The sequence below is a fragment of the Sphaerodactylus townsendi genome, linkage group LG09, assembly GCF_021028975.2.
Source record: "Sphaerodactylus townsendi isolate TG3544 linkage group LG09, MPM_Stown_v2.3, whole genome shotgun sequence".
Lineage (NCBI taxonomy): Eukaryota > Metazoa > Chordata > Lepidosauria > Squamata > Sphaerodactylidae > Sphaerodactylus > Sphaerodactylus townsendi.
In genome coordinates this window covers 56,424,097-56,437,831 of record NC_059433.1, presented here as the reverse complement: position 1 = coordinate 56,437,831, position 13,735 = coordinate 56,424,097, and the positions used below count along the sequence as shown (strand labels likewise).

The window sequence follows — 13,735 nt, the reverse complement described above, 5'->3', positions numbered from 1 at the left end:
TAGGAGCGAAGGAGAGCTGTAGATTGAGTCAGAGGGAGGGGGCGGGTGCTGGGCTTTCTTGCGAGCGCGATTGAAATTCCGGGCGATGTCCGGCGGTGTTAACCTGTGGCGTGGAAAAGAAGAGGCAAGTGCTTCGGACTCTCCTTCCCTCCCCTCCCGGGCACACTGGCACACTACAGAGCACCAGTGATTTGGTTTTGCAAGGTTGTCAACCTCTAGGTGAAGCCTGGATATCTTCTGGAAGAATAGTGGCTCTCCCAGCAACAACGCAGCTCAGCGCCCCCCCCCCCCCTCGAGAAAATGGCTGCTTTTGGAGAGTGGTATGTAGGGCATGATATTTCACTAAAGTCGCTTACCTCCAGAACCTCCAACACCCACAATCATCCAGAAATTTCCAAACCGGAGGAAAATGGCAACCGTATTTTTCAAGGGCAAACTAAAACCTTACAAAATAGCATGTAGTCGAGTACCCCAAAGTTCTTTATCAGGCAGTAAAACAAAAAACAAAAAACAGCAGACCAGAGTGACAGAAACAATAATTCAGCGCATGGAAAACACGGATTATTACACGGATCGTGTGTAGGTCACTTGTTTCAGTGTACAGTTCAAACCTAACCAGACTTACACTCTTCTGAATCTGTTAAAATCAAAGGATGTCCGAAGTCTGAAATGAAATAGAATTAGGATTGCGCTAGTAATGTATGAAGTCAAAGAAGACCTAAATGAGGTTTGCATCTCATGGGACACAGTTGAATTTATCACAGCTGACCAAAATAGTTGGAGAGTGCTTGTTGCCCAGTTGCACACGTGGAACTAAGTCTAAGTATGAAGTAGGGGAATTTTCCAGTGGAAAATTGCAAAATACAGCTTTTGAGTCACAAAATACCTGTTGCCATTATTTTCCCAGCTCTCACTCCATGTCCTTCAGAGAATAATTCAAAAGGTATATTAGTGAATGGACCATTCACAAAATCAGTGTAATGTCAGAACAGTACATTACTGCACTGTGGGATGAATGCAGCATCTGAAATAGGAACACATTCACCAGAAATTCTGTTGTTAGAAAAATGGCAATGTACATTTTTTTATAAACAGAAAAGTAACTGCTATTGTCTTCCACATTGTGAAAAAGGCTGGATAGCTTTATATTGCATTGTGCCTTTCAAGTAACGTCCCGAAACCAGGGTTCTTTATGCAGATACTCTCAAACAGCTGAGGTTTTACAATTTTATTTTTTAAAAAGAGTTTGGATTTATATCCCCTCCCCCTTTCCTGCAAGGAGACTCAAAAGGGCTTACAATCTCCTTTCCCCCCTCCCCACACACCCACAACAAACACCCTGTGAGGTGGGTGGGGCTGAGAAAGCTCCGAAGAACTGTGACTAGCCAAGGTCACCAGCTGGCATGTGTTGGAGTGCACAAGCTAATCTGGCTCACCAGATAAGCCTCCGCAGCTCAAGTGGCAGAGCAGGGAATCAAACCTGGTTCTCCAGATTAGAGTGCACCTGCTCTTAACCACTACACCAGCTCTAAACTGTTCCAAGTGTTAAAAACAATGCAATATAAGGCTATCCAGCCTAAGGCATAAGAAGCCTCATGAATCAAACTCTTTTGAGTAAATGAATCCCTTTACAAATGGTGTCAGGGGTCTTATGAATTTGGCTCATCTAAATCATTTGACTAGTAATCAACCAATTGGGTATTGAATAGAGTTGATGAGGAGGATGACCCCCACCTAAGCATTCTTGGCAATTAAGACCTATCTGTCTAGTTTAGCATGTGGCCTTATAAAAGCCAATTCCATTATCTAAGGAACAACACTACCAAAACTAAACACAAACACAGTTTACAACTTTAATGAGGGCCAAATGGTCACATTGTAAATGACCTAGCAAGACCCAATGGTTGCCTCATAAAAGACCCAATATACAAGATAAATGATCTCTAAATAAATTTAAAGGAGTATATACACTTTTTTCACACATGTGCCCTAGCTTAAATGGATATTTTGAACACAAACAAGATATTTTAGTAAATGTCATCTGTAATGTCTCTGAAGCACAGGAAATATTGCAGTGATGCTTGTTTATATATATATAAGTATAAAGTATATATATATATATATATAGTCATGGAAGCAGCTTCTGTGATCCACTGTTTGAATCTGCTTATTTTTTTAAAAAAAACTTTCTGAGGAATGGGTCTCCAATAAAATAAAAAGTCACATTCATGTTCATGTGAATGCAGATCACATGGTTTCTGTGCATGATTGCACTATGAGTGTATTGCTTCTTTGAAAAGCATAGAGGTGAATGAAAATAAATATTATGTCCCATGCAATAATCGAATGGTAAGCATGCATGTGTGAACTAGTGTTGTGAAGGATTACTTCTCATTTTGTATAGGTTTATATGGATATGGGGATCATTTTCCCACAACATGGTTCTGTCAATTGCCTTATCTCGAACCAAGTTGCTCAATAAAAAAAAAACCAATCTGATGATATTATTGCTTTGTTGCGCAAACCAGTCTCATGACAAACAGCTGTTCCTTACGCAGCTTTATAGAAACCATGCAAGCAATAAAGAGAACAAGTGGACTTGCAAAAGGCATCTCATTTCCCTCTTCCCAACTATTTCCTCATTCCCATTCCAGAAATGCCCCTAGAGTCTCCCCTGCTTAGGGTTGCCAGTTCCAGGTTGAGCAATTCCTTGAGATATGGGGGTGGAGCCTATGAAAGCAATAACTTCAAGTTATAATGCCATAAAGTCTACCCTTTTCTAGTATAGAATCTTCCAGCCTGAACTACACTCTATCAGCCTTCACCAGCATGGCCAATTGGCCATGCTGACAGAGGCTGATGGGAATTGTAGTTCCTGAACATCTGGAGAGCCGCAGGTTCCCTACCCCTGCTCTAAAGCAACCCTTTTCTCCAGGGGAATTGATCTCTGTTGTCTGAAGAGGAGTAATTCCAGAAGATTTCCAAGCCCCACTTGAAGATTGGCAACCTTAATTCCCCTGGAGTAAATGGCTGCTTTGGAAGGTGGAGTCTAATGTCATTTAACCCTTCTGACATCATTCTCTCCTCAAACCCCGCCTTTCCTAGCCCCACCCTCCAAATATCTAGGTATCTTCCCACCCAACATTCAAACTTCCTCTCGTCTTAAGCTTTCTCTTCCCTGCCTCCCACTCAACAGCCTCTAAACTGCGGCCCAATTTTGTATGTTGGTCACTGGGTCTGGCCCACTTGTATTGTAGGGAACTATCAAGGAATTGTTGGGTGGCCCCTCACTTTCCCTTGTATCCCCCTCCCAAAGCTATTTCCTTTTTTATCTCCCCCTGGCAACCCCCATATCCTCTACACTTCCCTTAGCTTATTCTCTACTTCTCAGCCAATCACCAACCTACTTTTTATCTATTTTTCATCTTCAGCTACATTTTTACTTCAAACAGCTGTCCTGCCCATTCATTTATACTCTCCTTTTTTATACTGTGGGAACCACAGCAGTTTACTTTATTTTTCTCTCCTCATTTTTAATCATCACAACAACTCTGTGAGGTAGTTAGTATGAAAGTATGTAACTTCTCAAAATCCCCTGTGAGCTGTCCAGAATCACCCAGATTAGAAACCGAACCTGGGTATCCTGGACCTTATTCTGAAGCTCTAACCACTACATCATACTGGCTTTCATAGGGTGGCTGCTTTTGAAAAGTAGTAAGCAGCCAGATCTAGTTTCATCATGCAAGTCAGATGATATCAAGTCACCCAGAGGTTCCTGCCAGACCTGGATCTGCCAGTCTTCAGTTGGATCCTGTACCTCTCCTAGAATTACAACTGAACTCTAGACAACAGAAATCACTCCCCCTGGAGAAAATGGCTGCTTTGGAGGGTGGATTTTATAGCATTATATGTGCCTGAAGCCACTGTCTTCCCCAAGCCCTGCTATCCCCAGACTTACACAAAATCTTCAGAAATTCCCAGCCTGGAGCTGTCAACCTGCCAATACTAAAATAGCCCTGGAAAGGACCCTGCCCCCCTCACCTTGACTTTTACAGAACCAAATCACTCAGAAAATCTGTTGCTTTTACAGGTTCTCCTTTTGTAATTTTTGGCTTTCTTAAACCGTTCATTTTTTAAAAAAGATTTCACATTTTTCAGCAAACTTAGTTAAAAGATTTGTTTTGCCCATTTAGAACTCCAGTTACCAGATTTGTATCCTCAGATTTGGCCAACTTTGCTATACTGATATATAAGAGAGAGAGAGAGAGAGAGAGAGAGAGAGAGAGAGAGAGAGAGCAAAACTACCCATGTACCACCATCCTACAGCTCCGTACAGGCAAACCCAGAAGTCTGGGCCACCATGGAGCTTTTCTGGCATTCAAGCATACAGCAGTGCAGTGGTGGGCAGGGTGGGGCATTCCTGAGGTTGGCACTGACATTAGTCAGCTTCAACCGGTATTCCAACCCAGGAACACCAGCTCCTAGTCCTGTAGAGTTATGCCCCACTTTTGTCCTGTAGGGCAATTTGGCCAGCTGGAGGGATTTAAACTTTCCTTCCTTTTCATGCTGCCTGAAGCCCCTGAGAAAGCAGTGTGATGTCAATTTTGTGGTGCCATTTCCTGGCCATCTCTTCACTGTCCCATTTGAATTGCACTTCAAATCTTAAACCTTTTCTCTCTCCCATTTAACTTATTTTTATGCCCCCCTCCAATACTAAAACTAGTTTCCTTTGGTGACAGTATCTTCTAATGTTTCTGTTTCCACTCTGCATCCTTTAATAATGTATTCTGTTAAATATTTTACATCCTCATATGCTTTTCAGCTCTTTAGCAAACCATGGCTACATTTTTAGCCGTTGTAGTTTGTATATTTCAGGCACATTTAAATAAACAAAAATGAATCATGGCAGTGCTTTGATGGCTTGCACACAAATAAAGTCTTTTCAGTGGTTCCACAATTTGACCAGAGTTTATTTAAATATTATTTACTGGATAATTTTAGTTACATACATAGTATGCGTTGATGTATGTGTAATTTTATAGACACGGCGTATTTATAAGTTCTTAAAGAAAAAGAAAGCCTGTTATGTGTTGTGAAAATAGTATGTTGTCTCCAGACTTTGATTTCGGCTAGTAGATTAGGAAGAAATGGTGTTTAATGATTCCTACGCCTAACATGATGGTAGATCCCCTACCTGCTGGGTGCTGCAAGAGGGGCACACAGTGGACTGCAGAAGAAGGGAGAAGTGGGAAAGTTCAATTTCACAGAGATTGTAGAACTTTGGAGCCAACCAATAAAACAGATTTAATTTATAAAATAACATTTTTTATTTTTTTAAAATACATCCTTTAGAAATAAGAAACTTGCAGCCTGATCCTGTGTTTTCTTAAAAGTTTCAATGATCCAGTGTAAATATATAGTGGTTAACGTTTTCACTATATATTTTAGTAGTGTTTAAATCTGATTATTCTCCAATTTTAAAATATATTAGGCTGTTTTGCTGTTACTGTTATTGTGGTGATTGATCTTCTACAGACAAGGTGACTGGAAGAAGGTGAAAGGGCAATGTAGAACTAAATACAGCTGGATGAGGAAATGGCATTACTGCAGTAACTAGTGACATAAGCTGTTGAAATATTTGCACAAGAACAGGTAACTTAGCAACCAAAGAGAAATGCAAATATGATAACAAACAAGAAGCAATCTTAATAGATATTGGTTGTTGTGGGTTTTCCGGGCTGTGTGGCCGTGGTCTGGTAGATCTTGTTCCTATTATTTCGTCTGCATCTGTGGCTGGCATCTTCAGAGGTATATCACCTCGGAGGCTATATACCTCTGTGAGGTGATATACCTCTAAATATGCCAGCCACAGATGTAGGTGAAAGTTAGGAACAAGATCTGTTTCCTCTTCTGGCAGAAAACAACAACTTAAATCGACTTTATGAAAGCCTTCGACAATACATTAATAGATATTCTTTTCAGGATCCTAAACTGGACATATGGATATTGTGATGTGTATGGATCACAAGTTATTGTTGCCTAGGAGAACTGGAGCAAATGCTGCATCCTATTGTGTTTCCATAACAGATTCTCAGAATGTACCGAAAAAAGTCCTGGAAAAGGAGGGAGAAAACCTTAGAAAATATTTTCTTCCAGATGCTTTGAAAAAGAGGAACATTCCATTTAGATGGATGATGAATGAGTGGTTGGGCTTCATCTTCAAGGGAGCCTATCAGAAGATCACAGGTATTCAAGGCACAAGAAAGTAACAACAAAAAATATCTTCAGACAACCTAAAAATGCTTTCTGTTACTTCATCTACTAGCTGTTTTTACCTCCACTTCACACTATTATTGTAAATTTTATATTTTTGTCTATACCAATAAAAGGTATTGATTGATTGATTGCTTTCTGTTACCTTTTCTTTCTAATTATTTTATAGAAAATAACATAACACCAAGGGGTTGAACTGAGAATCAGGAGCGGTAGGAGATATAGAGAGTAAAATAGAATATAGATTTAAGATGAGTTTAAACTAAAGGGGTTAGAGTAACTATAAATGCTTAAATAATTTGAATATGGTTGTATGTAGCACAGGCAACAGGTAGCATGAAGAATGAAATAGAGAAAGTTAGCAAAAGTGAAAGATACATTTTTGTTGCTTGCTGTACATTGGTTATGTACAAATAAGATGATAGTGGAACTAACTTTTTTTTAAAGGTGGGAATAATAATAACGTAAGGTGGTATGGAAGTAAATGGGCTTCGTCAGTTAGAAATATTATATATAAGGTCAGTGGTGGGATTCAAATAATTTAACAACCAGTTCCGGTGGTGGGATTCAAATAATTTAACAACTGGTTGTTTACAAGCACCATTTTAACAACCGGTTCTGCTGAAGTGGTGCGAACCTGCTGAATCCCACCACTGCATAAGGTGAAGGCAAGATGGAAACCAGTTAGAATTCTTTTTTCTTTTTGTTCTTTTATTCTGATCTTTTCTTTGTTAAATGTCACTGTACAAGTTAGTGGTTATTTTTAGTGGGGATAGAGGTTGATTCTTTGTGTTCCGCATCTGTTTTTTCTTTTATCTCTTTATATAGGGTGGCTGGTGCATCATCTTGTAGTTGATGTAATATATACAAAAAAATTTACAATAAAAAGTTACCTTGATGCAAAAGGCCCCGTCAACATTCAACACTGAAAAAAGAACTGTCAGTCTTAAATTAAAGGCATTAATCCAGGCCTTGGACTCCAAAGAGCGCTGCACAAATTGTGAGTATATTTCCTGTGACACAACAGCTGCCATCTAGTGAAGAAACTGAAGGAATGGGTGATCTATAGGCTCCATTTGTCCAAATGCCTGTTCCAAACAAAACCTGAGGGATTAGCTTGGCATTAAAATCCTATATAGCTACAGGTCCACAGTGTCCTCCTTTTGAGTTAAAAAAAAACCAGTAAAAAACATTATGTTTAAACATTTAAGAGAACCTTAAAAGAACACTGATATTAGACCTATCAGTTTCCTTAACAGAACAAGAGCTTTCCAAGGAAGATTATGACTAAACATAACTTTCCCAGGTATCTGAAATGGGCTACCTGCTTTCCCCCTTTTCCTTGACAGCCCAAGTCTTGTTTAATACAAGGCCTTTTTGAAAAAGCCATCTAGATTTTCTATAACTCACAAATAAGTGTTCCTTGGCAACAGTAAATAAATTCATTCAACACCTTGCAAAGTCCAGCTTCATCTAGACAAAACAACAAAAATTGCATGCCCAGCCAATATGGACACATGAAGATAAGATCATGTCATTTACATAAAGACTGAAAAACACAGGACCTAAAAGTCATCCTCATTTGAGAAATGGGTTAGAGCCAGACAGCTGTCCAGAGCAAATCTATGACATATAGTTTCGATACTAACCAGAAGAGCCTTTTAAACTGTTTGTTCAGAACACAATATGGATTCCAACGCAGAAGCTTGGAATAAAAAGGCTGCCTATACCTTTCCTTTTGTTGACAGCTTTGCAAGATCATTCTTAGTCCCCTTTTTATATACAGGGACTTTGGAGTCACTTTATGATTTCCTTTCATGTATCAGAACTGAACTGTGTGTCATGCAATCCCACACTGAAACAAATGTTAGTCTTTAAGGTGCCCCTGGACTTTTGTCTTTTTAAAAATCAGTATTTGTTATATTCTTGCACTACTGCAGTCTACTAGTTTCTCTAATCTTAGTTTTCCTTTTTCTTAAGAGGTCTGTAGTTCTATTTTATTTGCTGCTAAATGAAAGCTGAAACTAGTTGATCATTACATGTTACTGCTTTGTAGCTCAATAGCAATTAACAATTAATAAGATCTCTCAAAAATCCCTTTGGTTTAAGCACAGCTTAGAACAAAATGAAGGCAAAATGGGAACTGATGGAGGAAAGGAAGTAATTGCCAGTTCAACTGCCAGTGCATTGAGGCAGCAATTGCTGGAAAATGGAGAATCCTCATCATCTGGATGCCAGTCACTGTTTGTGGTGTACTATGGGATGTCTTCATTCGGCATTCATTTTTAATTTAATGCTTCTCAGCATTTTAATGTTTGAATAATACCATGCTTTTAAGAAAAGATGTATAAAATACCTAAGCAAATGTTCTAACTTATATACATTCCAGCAGCCTAACCTAGAGTCCTCTAGAGACTGAGGATGGTGCCACTGCATCATCTCAAAGGGCTTCCAGGTGGTACAGAGAGGCAGCTAATGCCCGAAACTCCCCAGCGATCTCAAACGGCAAAATGGACTTATGTCTGAGACTGCTCCAGGGGTCTTCATGGCTTAAAAGGTTGGTGGAAGGGAAACTGTTTAAATTTGGCTTGCCAACCCCACCAGTATAAGGGGCACACCAGTGGAGTTGAATAAAGTTGGGTCCACCCTCAGGAATTGCCCTACTCCACCCCCAACCGCATTGGTATCCAACTTTAGGCTGGCACAGCTCTTGGAGTGCAGGCTGTTCCAGGTTGGGTACCGATGAATTTTGTGGCCTGGCTGCCTCCCTGTTCTCCATCCTTAGCAGCATAAGTGTCATACCAGCAGATAGGCAAATGTGCACTGTGCTGGCTCCAAGAGCTGACCCGCCCCCAACTGAACTGCCAAACATAGGTGTAATATAAGTAATACACAGTGGTAGTCAACGTTACAGTGTGTGCTACAACCATTCACATTGTCCCACTTTCTCCCTTTTTTCCCAGCTGTGAAGAGTTCCCAAATCAAGCTGGAATTCAAAGGTGTGTGTATGTTACTCCAACATTTCTATGTCCATGCTCATTCCCGCACCTTTTCCAAATCCTGCCCTGAATCTCAAAGTTTTCCCTCAAATTATAGTAGTCATTAGGTGTATCCAGCAACTCCTCCTCAAAAGGAATTAGATATTGCGCCCTATGCACACACCTCCCCCAGCAACAGAGGGTTTTTAGAAGAAGAGTTTGGATTTATACCCTAACTTCCTGTCCTGTAAGGAGACTCAAGGTGGCTTACAAGCTCCTTTCCCTTCCTCTCCCCACAACAGACATCTTGTGAGTTGGTGGAGCTGAGACAGTTCCAAAGAATTGTGTCTAGGCCAAGGTCACCCAGCAGGAATGTAGGAGTGGAGAAACACATCTGGTTCACCACTCCGCCACTCTGGTAGAAGAGTGGGGAATCAGCTTAAACCTGTTAAACCTGTGTGCTACCAGCTTAAACCTGTTCTAGTGGTAAGATCTAGCAACAAAAGAAGGGCTCATCAAGACTTTATTTCACTTTTGACATCATGCCCTCTTGGTCTTTCTCTGTATGTATATCCTGCCCTCTCAGAACTGCAGTCAGTTTTTCGATGTGTTGTTTTCTTCATTAACCTGGATTTCACACATTTTCTTTTCTACTTCCATACATAACCCAATACATGTTATACAAGTTATAAGACCTTGGAGGAAGCAGGATTGCAATGGATTACTAAAATCAGAACTCCCTCCCCCCCCCCCAAACCTGTATACATGCCCTTACAACATACATTATACTAAAGTAATTATATCTCATTTATCTAGTTGTTTTCCCACTGACCACTAAGTATTATGTAAGCATTTACGTTATCATGGTTTCTAGCTTCTGACTGCCATATTACTTAGAGGAAGGAAAGAAAAAGTACATAGCATGCCACAGCAATGCGGTTACTGCTGCTTTCTGTGTAGCAGACAAGCGAGCTATGGTCCATTTTTAGCACAGGAAAGAGAGATCAGGAAGTGGGTGGTGTGACATTTTTTACTTACCCCCAAAGGAATGGGTCCTTTCCTATAGCAAAACCTCAACTGGGAGGTCTTTACAGTGAAAACTTATGGGATAAAATAGGGTTGTTTCCTTGTTAAGGTTTTTAATAGTGTGCTTTGAACCAATTTATTTTTTTAAAATTTTTTATTGTATCATTTGAATATTCCATTTTATATTAATACTTTTCTTCATTTGTTTTCAAACAATAAATTTCCCCCTTTCTCCCCTCCCCCCTGTATTTTCTTCATAATTTTATCAAACAGCAGTAAGTTCATTCTTTGTAATCTCTTCTCCCATATCTCCGCATTGACTCCAGCTTCTTTCATCCAGTCTGCATATATTGTCCAGTATATTTTGTTATTATATCGAAAATGTCCAGTGTGACTTGTTCCCAGATATATTCCAAGCATTTCTGGATTGTCCATTTTTTCTTTTCTTTCCAGCTTAAAGCTATTGTTGCATGTGCTGCTTTGATCATTATTTTATACATATAGCTATATTTTTTATCTACCCTTCTATCCTCCATTACACCCATGAACATAAATCATTATTTATCCCAATATTAATCTTCACCAGTTTCTCGATATATAACATTACGGTTGTCCAACATTTTTTCACTTCTATTCATTCCGTCCACATATGACTATAATATGCCTCCTGGTTTCCGCAGTGCCGGAATTTGGACTGAGTCCTTTAATCATATATGCTAGTTGTTTTGAGGTGTCCTGCTCACAGATCAATATTACTTTTCTTTCCAACTCCATATATTACTCAATCTTTATATTTTTCCAACTGTCTATTAAATTTTCAGTTTTCCCAGTGTCTAGAAAACCTTCCTTCTCCGATTTTTGATTCAATGTTCTTTGAACCAATTTATTTAAGCATTTTTATCTCACCATTTTTGCTGTAAGGGTACACATCAAAATAAAAATGCAAAACAAATACAACAATTCTAATAAAAACCAAATACAGAGCCAGGTTCTTTAGAATACAGCAGTTTTTTCATGTTTTGTAAAAACTAAGAAAAATATTTATATCGTAGCTGAATTATTTTTTCCCAATGATTTTTGGCTTGTATGTGCGTCTGTGTGTTAAATTGTGTTGCAAATCAATTCAAGTGTCTCTTTTGGGAGAAACAGTGAGTAAACTATAAACAAAGTTGCCCCTCATCGATCTCTTCAAACCTTGGCACAAAACTCAGTCCCCTGGGTGATCTGAAAGGAGCTTGGTGATCTGAAAGGAGTTGGGAGACATCTGCAATGGTGGTGAATTGGGCCGAGAATTAGACCAGAGGGTACAGGGAACCTCTTGACTCAGATGTTCGGAACTACAATTCCATGTACTCTGTCAGCATGGCCAATTGGCCATGCTGGTAGAGAACTGATAAGGAGTAGTTCTGATATCTGGAGAAACCTGGAGACTATCGATGGAACAAATTATGCTATAGAGCTCATGATGAGACTCATGAAGTGGCAGTGATTGTGGCAAAGAAAGCTTTATTCTTTACTATTATAGCATCAGATAGTTCATGCCCATCCCATATTTTTTGAGATTGCTCAACATGTGCTAATGTCTAAATCTGAGCCTTTACTGTCCCAGGCATAGTCAAACCTTTTCTAAGGTTTTTCCTGGTAAAATATTGATAAGATGTCAGCTGTACCATAGTCAGAAATCAAAAGACACAACCCAAGCTGCTAAGCAAAGGCCTAATACACCACCTGGTTTTTTATCAATCATTTCAACCTAGGTTCCATGATGGATGTTGATAAGGTCCTGGGATCTGTGAAGACCACTACTTGTACCATGGACTACATCAACAAACCCTTAGTGCCTATTATAAATTAGCCACTAACTCAGGACACCTTCCCTCATCCATTCAAGGAGGCAGTTAACTGTCTGCTACTTAAGAAAACATACAGAAAAATGATGTGGCTAATCCTCCAGTCTCTAGCCAAGTTTTTCTGGGCAAAGGGATTGACAGAGCAGCAGTGGACGAGCTCCAAGTCTTCTTGGTTAAATCATGGGCACCAGGTCCTTTTCACTTTGGCTTCAGGACAGGTTATAAGGCAGAGATGACTCTGCTAGCTTTAGTTGATGACCTTTGCCTGAGTGTATACAAAAGCTGTGCCTCTGTTGCTGTTAGTGGATTTATCTGGAACCTTTGAAACAGTAGATCGTGCTATCCTGTTGAGACACTTGGAGATAGAAGGAGGTATCAAGGAATGGTTCAAATAATCCTCATGGATCAGAATCAGAGGGTTGGTATTGGAAACCAATATAGGGACTATCTTGTGGGGTTCCACAGGTGCAATTCTATCTCCCATGCTTTTAAATCTCTTATATAAAGCCCTTAGGACAAATCACTCACATGTTGGGGGTGGCTGTCATCAATATGCTGACAATACCCAGTTTTATATATCCTTATCCAAATCTCCTTGTGTTGTTTGGAGGTGTGCTTTGGTTACCTGGCTAAAAGTTACCAAATTGAAACTAAACCCAGAAAAGACAGAGATAATACTGGTTGGAAGGTAGAGGTCTTGAAAGGCACTGTTCTCCATACTTTTGTGTTCAACAGACACTTGCTGACTCAGTTAAAAGCCTTGGGCTTATACTGGAACCAACTTTACTGTTGAGAAAACAAGTTAACACAGTTGCAAAACTTCTTCTACCAATTCAAGGTTAGTCTATAGCAGTGCTGGCACTCAGATGTTATGGACTACAATTCCCCATCAGCCTTTTAGCGGCAAATTGGCCATACTGGAAGGCTGATAAATTAACAGTCCATCCTAATTATAGGTCTCTACTAATATAAAATAATCCTTACCTTGATACAGTTTATCTGGCCACCTGGATCCATGCCACAGTAACACTGAGACTAGACTATTGTAATGCACTCTACTTTCATCTCCCTTCAAAATCAATTTGGAAGCTCCAACCAGTGCAGAATGCTGTGCCTTGGCCATCATTGGGAACTAGACAGAGCATGCATATTACTCCCATTCTTATACACTCCATTGGATGTTCATTTGTTGTAATTAAGTGTTGTCAAGTACTTATTAATGATCTTAGTTGTCAGAGACATATCCTTACACTTAAGGATCTTCTCAGCTCCTTCATGGCTGCCCTTTCCCAATCTCCTTCTGATTTTTTTGGTTGCGGTTCCCTTTTAGGTTGATGATAGAGCAATGGGGTTCTCCTGAATTCCTCTATAGGGTTGCCAACCTTCAGATTAGGCTGGATATCCTCCATAATTACAACTGATCTCCAGACTTTGGGGCCTTGGCTAAGAATGATATAATCAATGACATTTTTTTGTGATTGACATCTGTATGCCTATATAACTTCTGAACTTGGACTGTAACTTTACTTCTGCCTTTGATCAGTTGCCTATTTTGCCTACCTCTCAGTCCTGGCATCAGATTGATTGGGCTTGGGCCTGCACCTGGAC

General features: G+C 39.8%; 1 protein-coding gene across 1 annotated transcript in view; it reads left to right on the top strand.

Moving 5' to 3' along the window:
- LOC125438770 (cytochrome P450 7A1) overlaps positions 1-13,735 on the top strand; it is a 40,831-nt gene continuing 27,096 nt past the window's right edge. The window contains exons 1-4 of the mRNA XM_048507289.1: positions 1-320; positions 6,088-6,246; positions 7,102-7,273; positions 8,663-8,830. Of these exons, the coding sequence (XP_048363246.1) occupies positions 8,784-8,830 (47 nt within the window). The 5' untranslated portion in view covers positions 1-320; positions 6,088-6,246; positions 7,102-7,273; positions 8,663-8,783. The remainder of the gene's footprint in view (positions 321-6,087; positions 6,247-7,101; positions 7,274-8,662; positions 8,831-13,735) is intronic.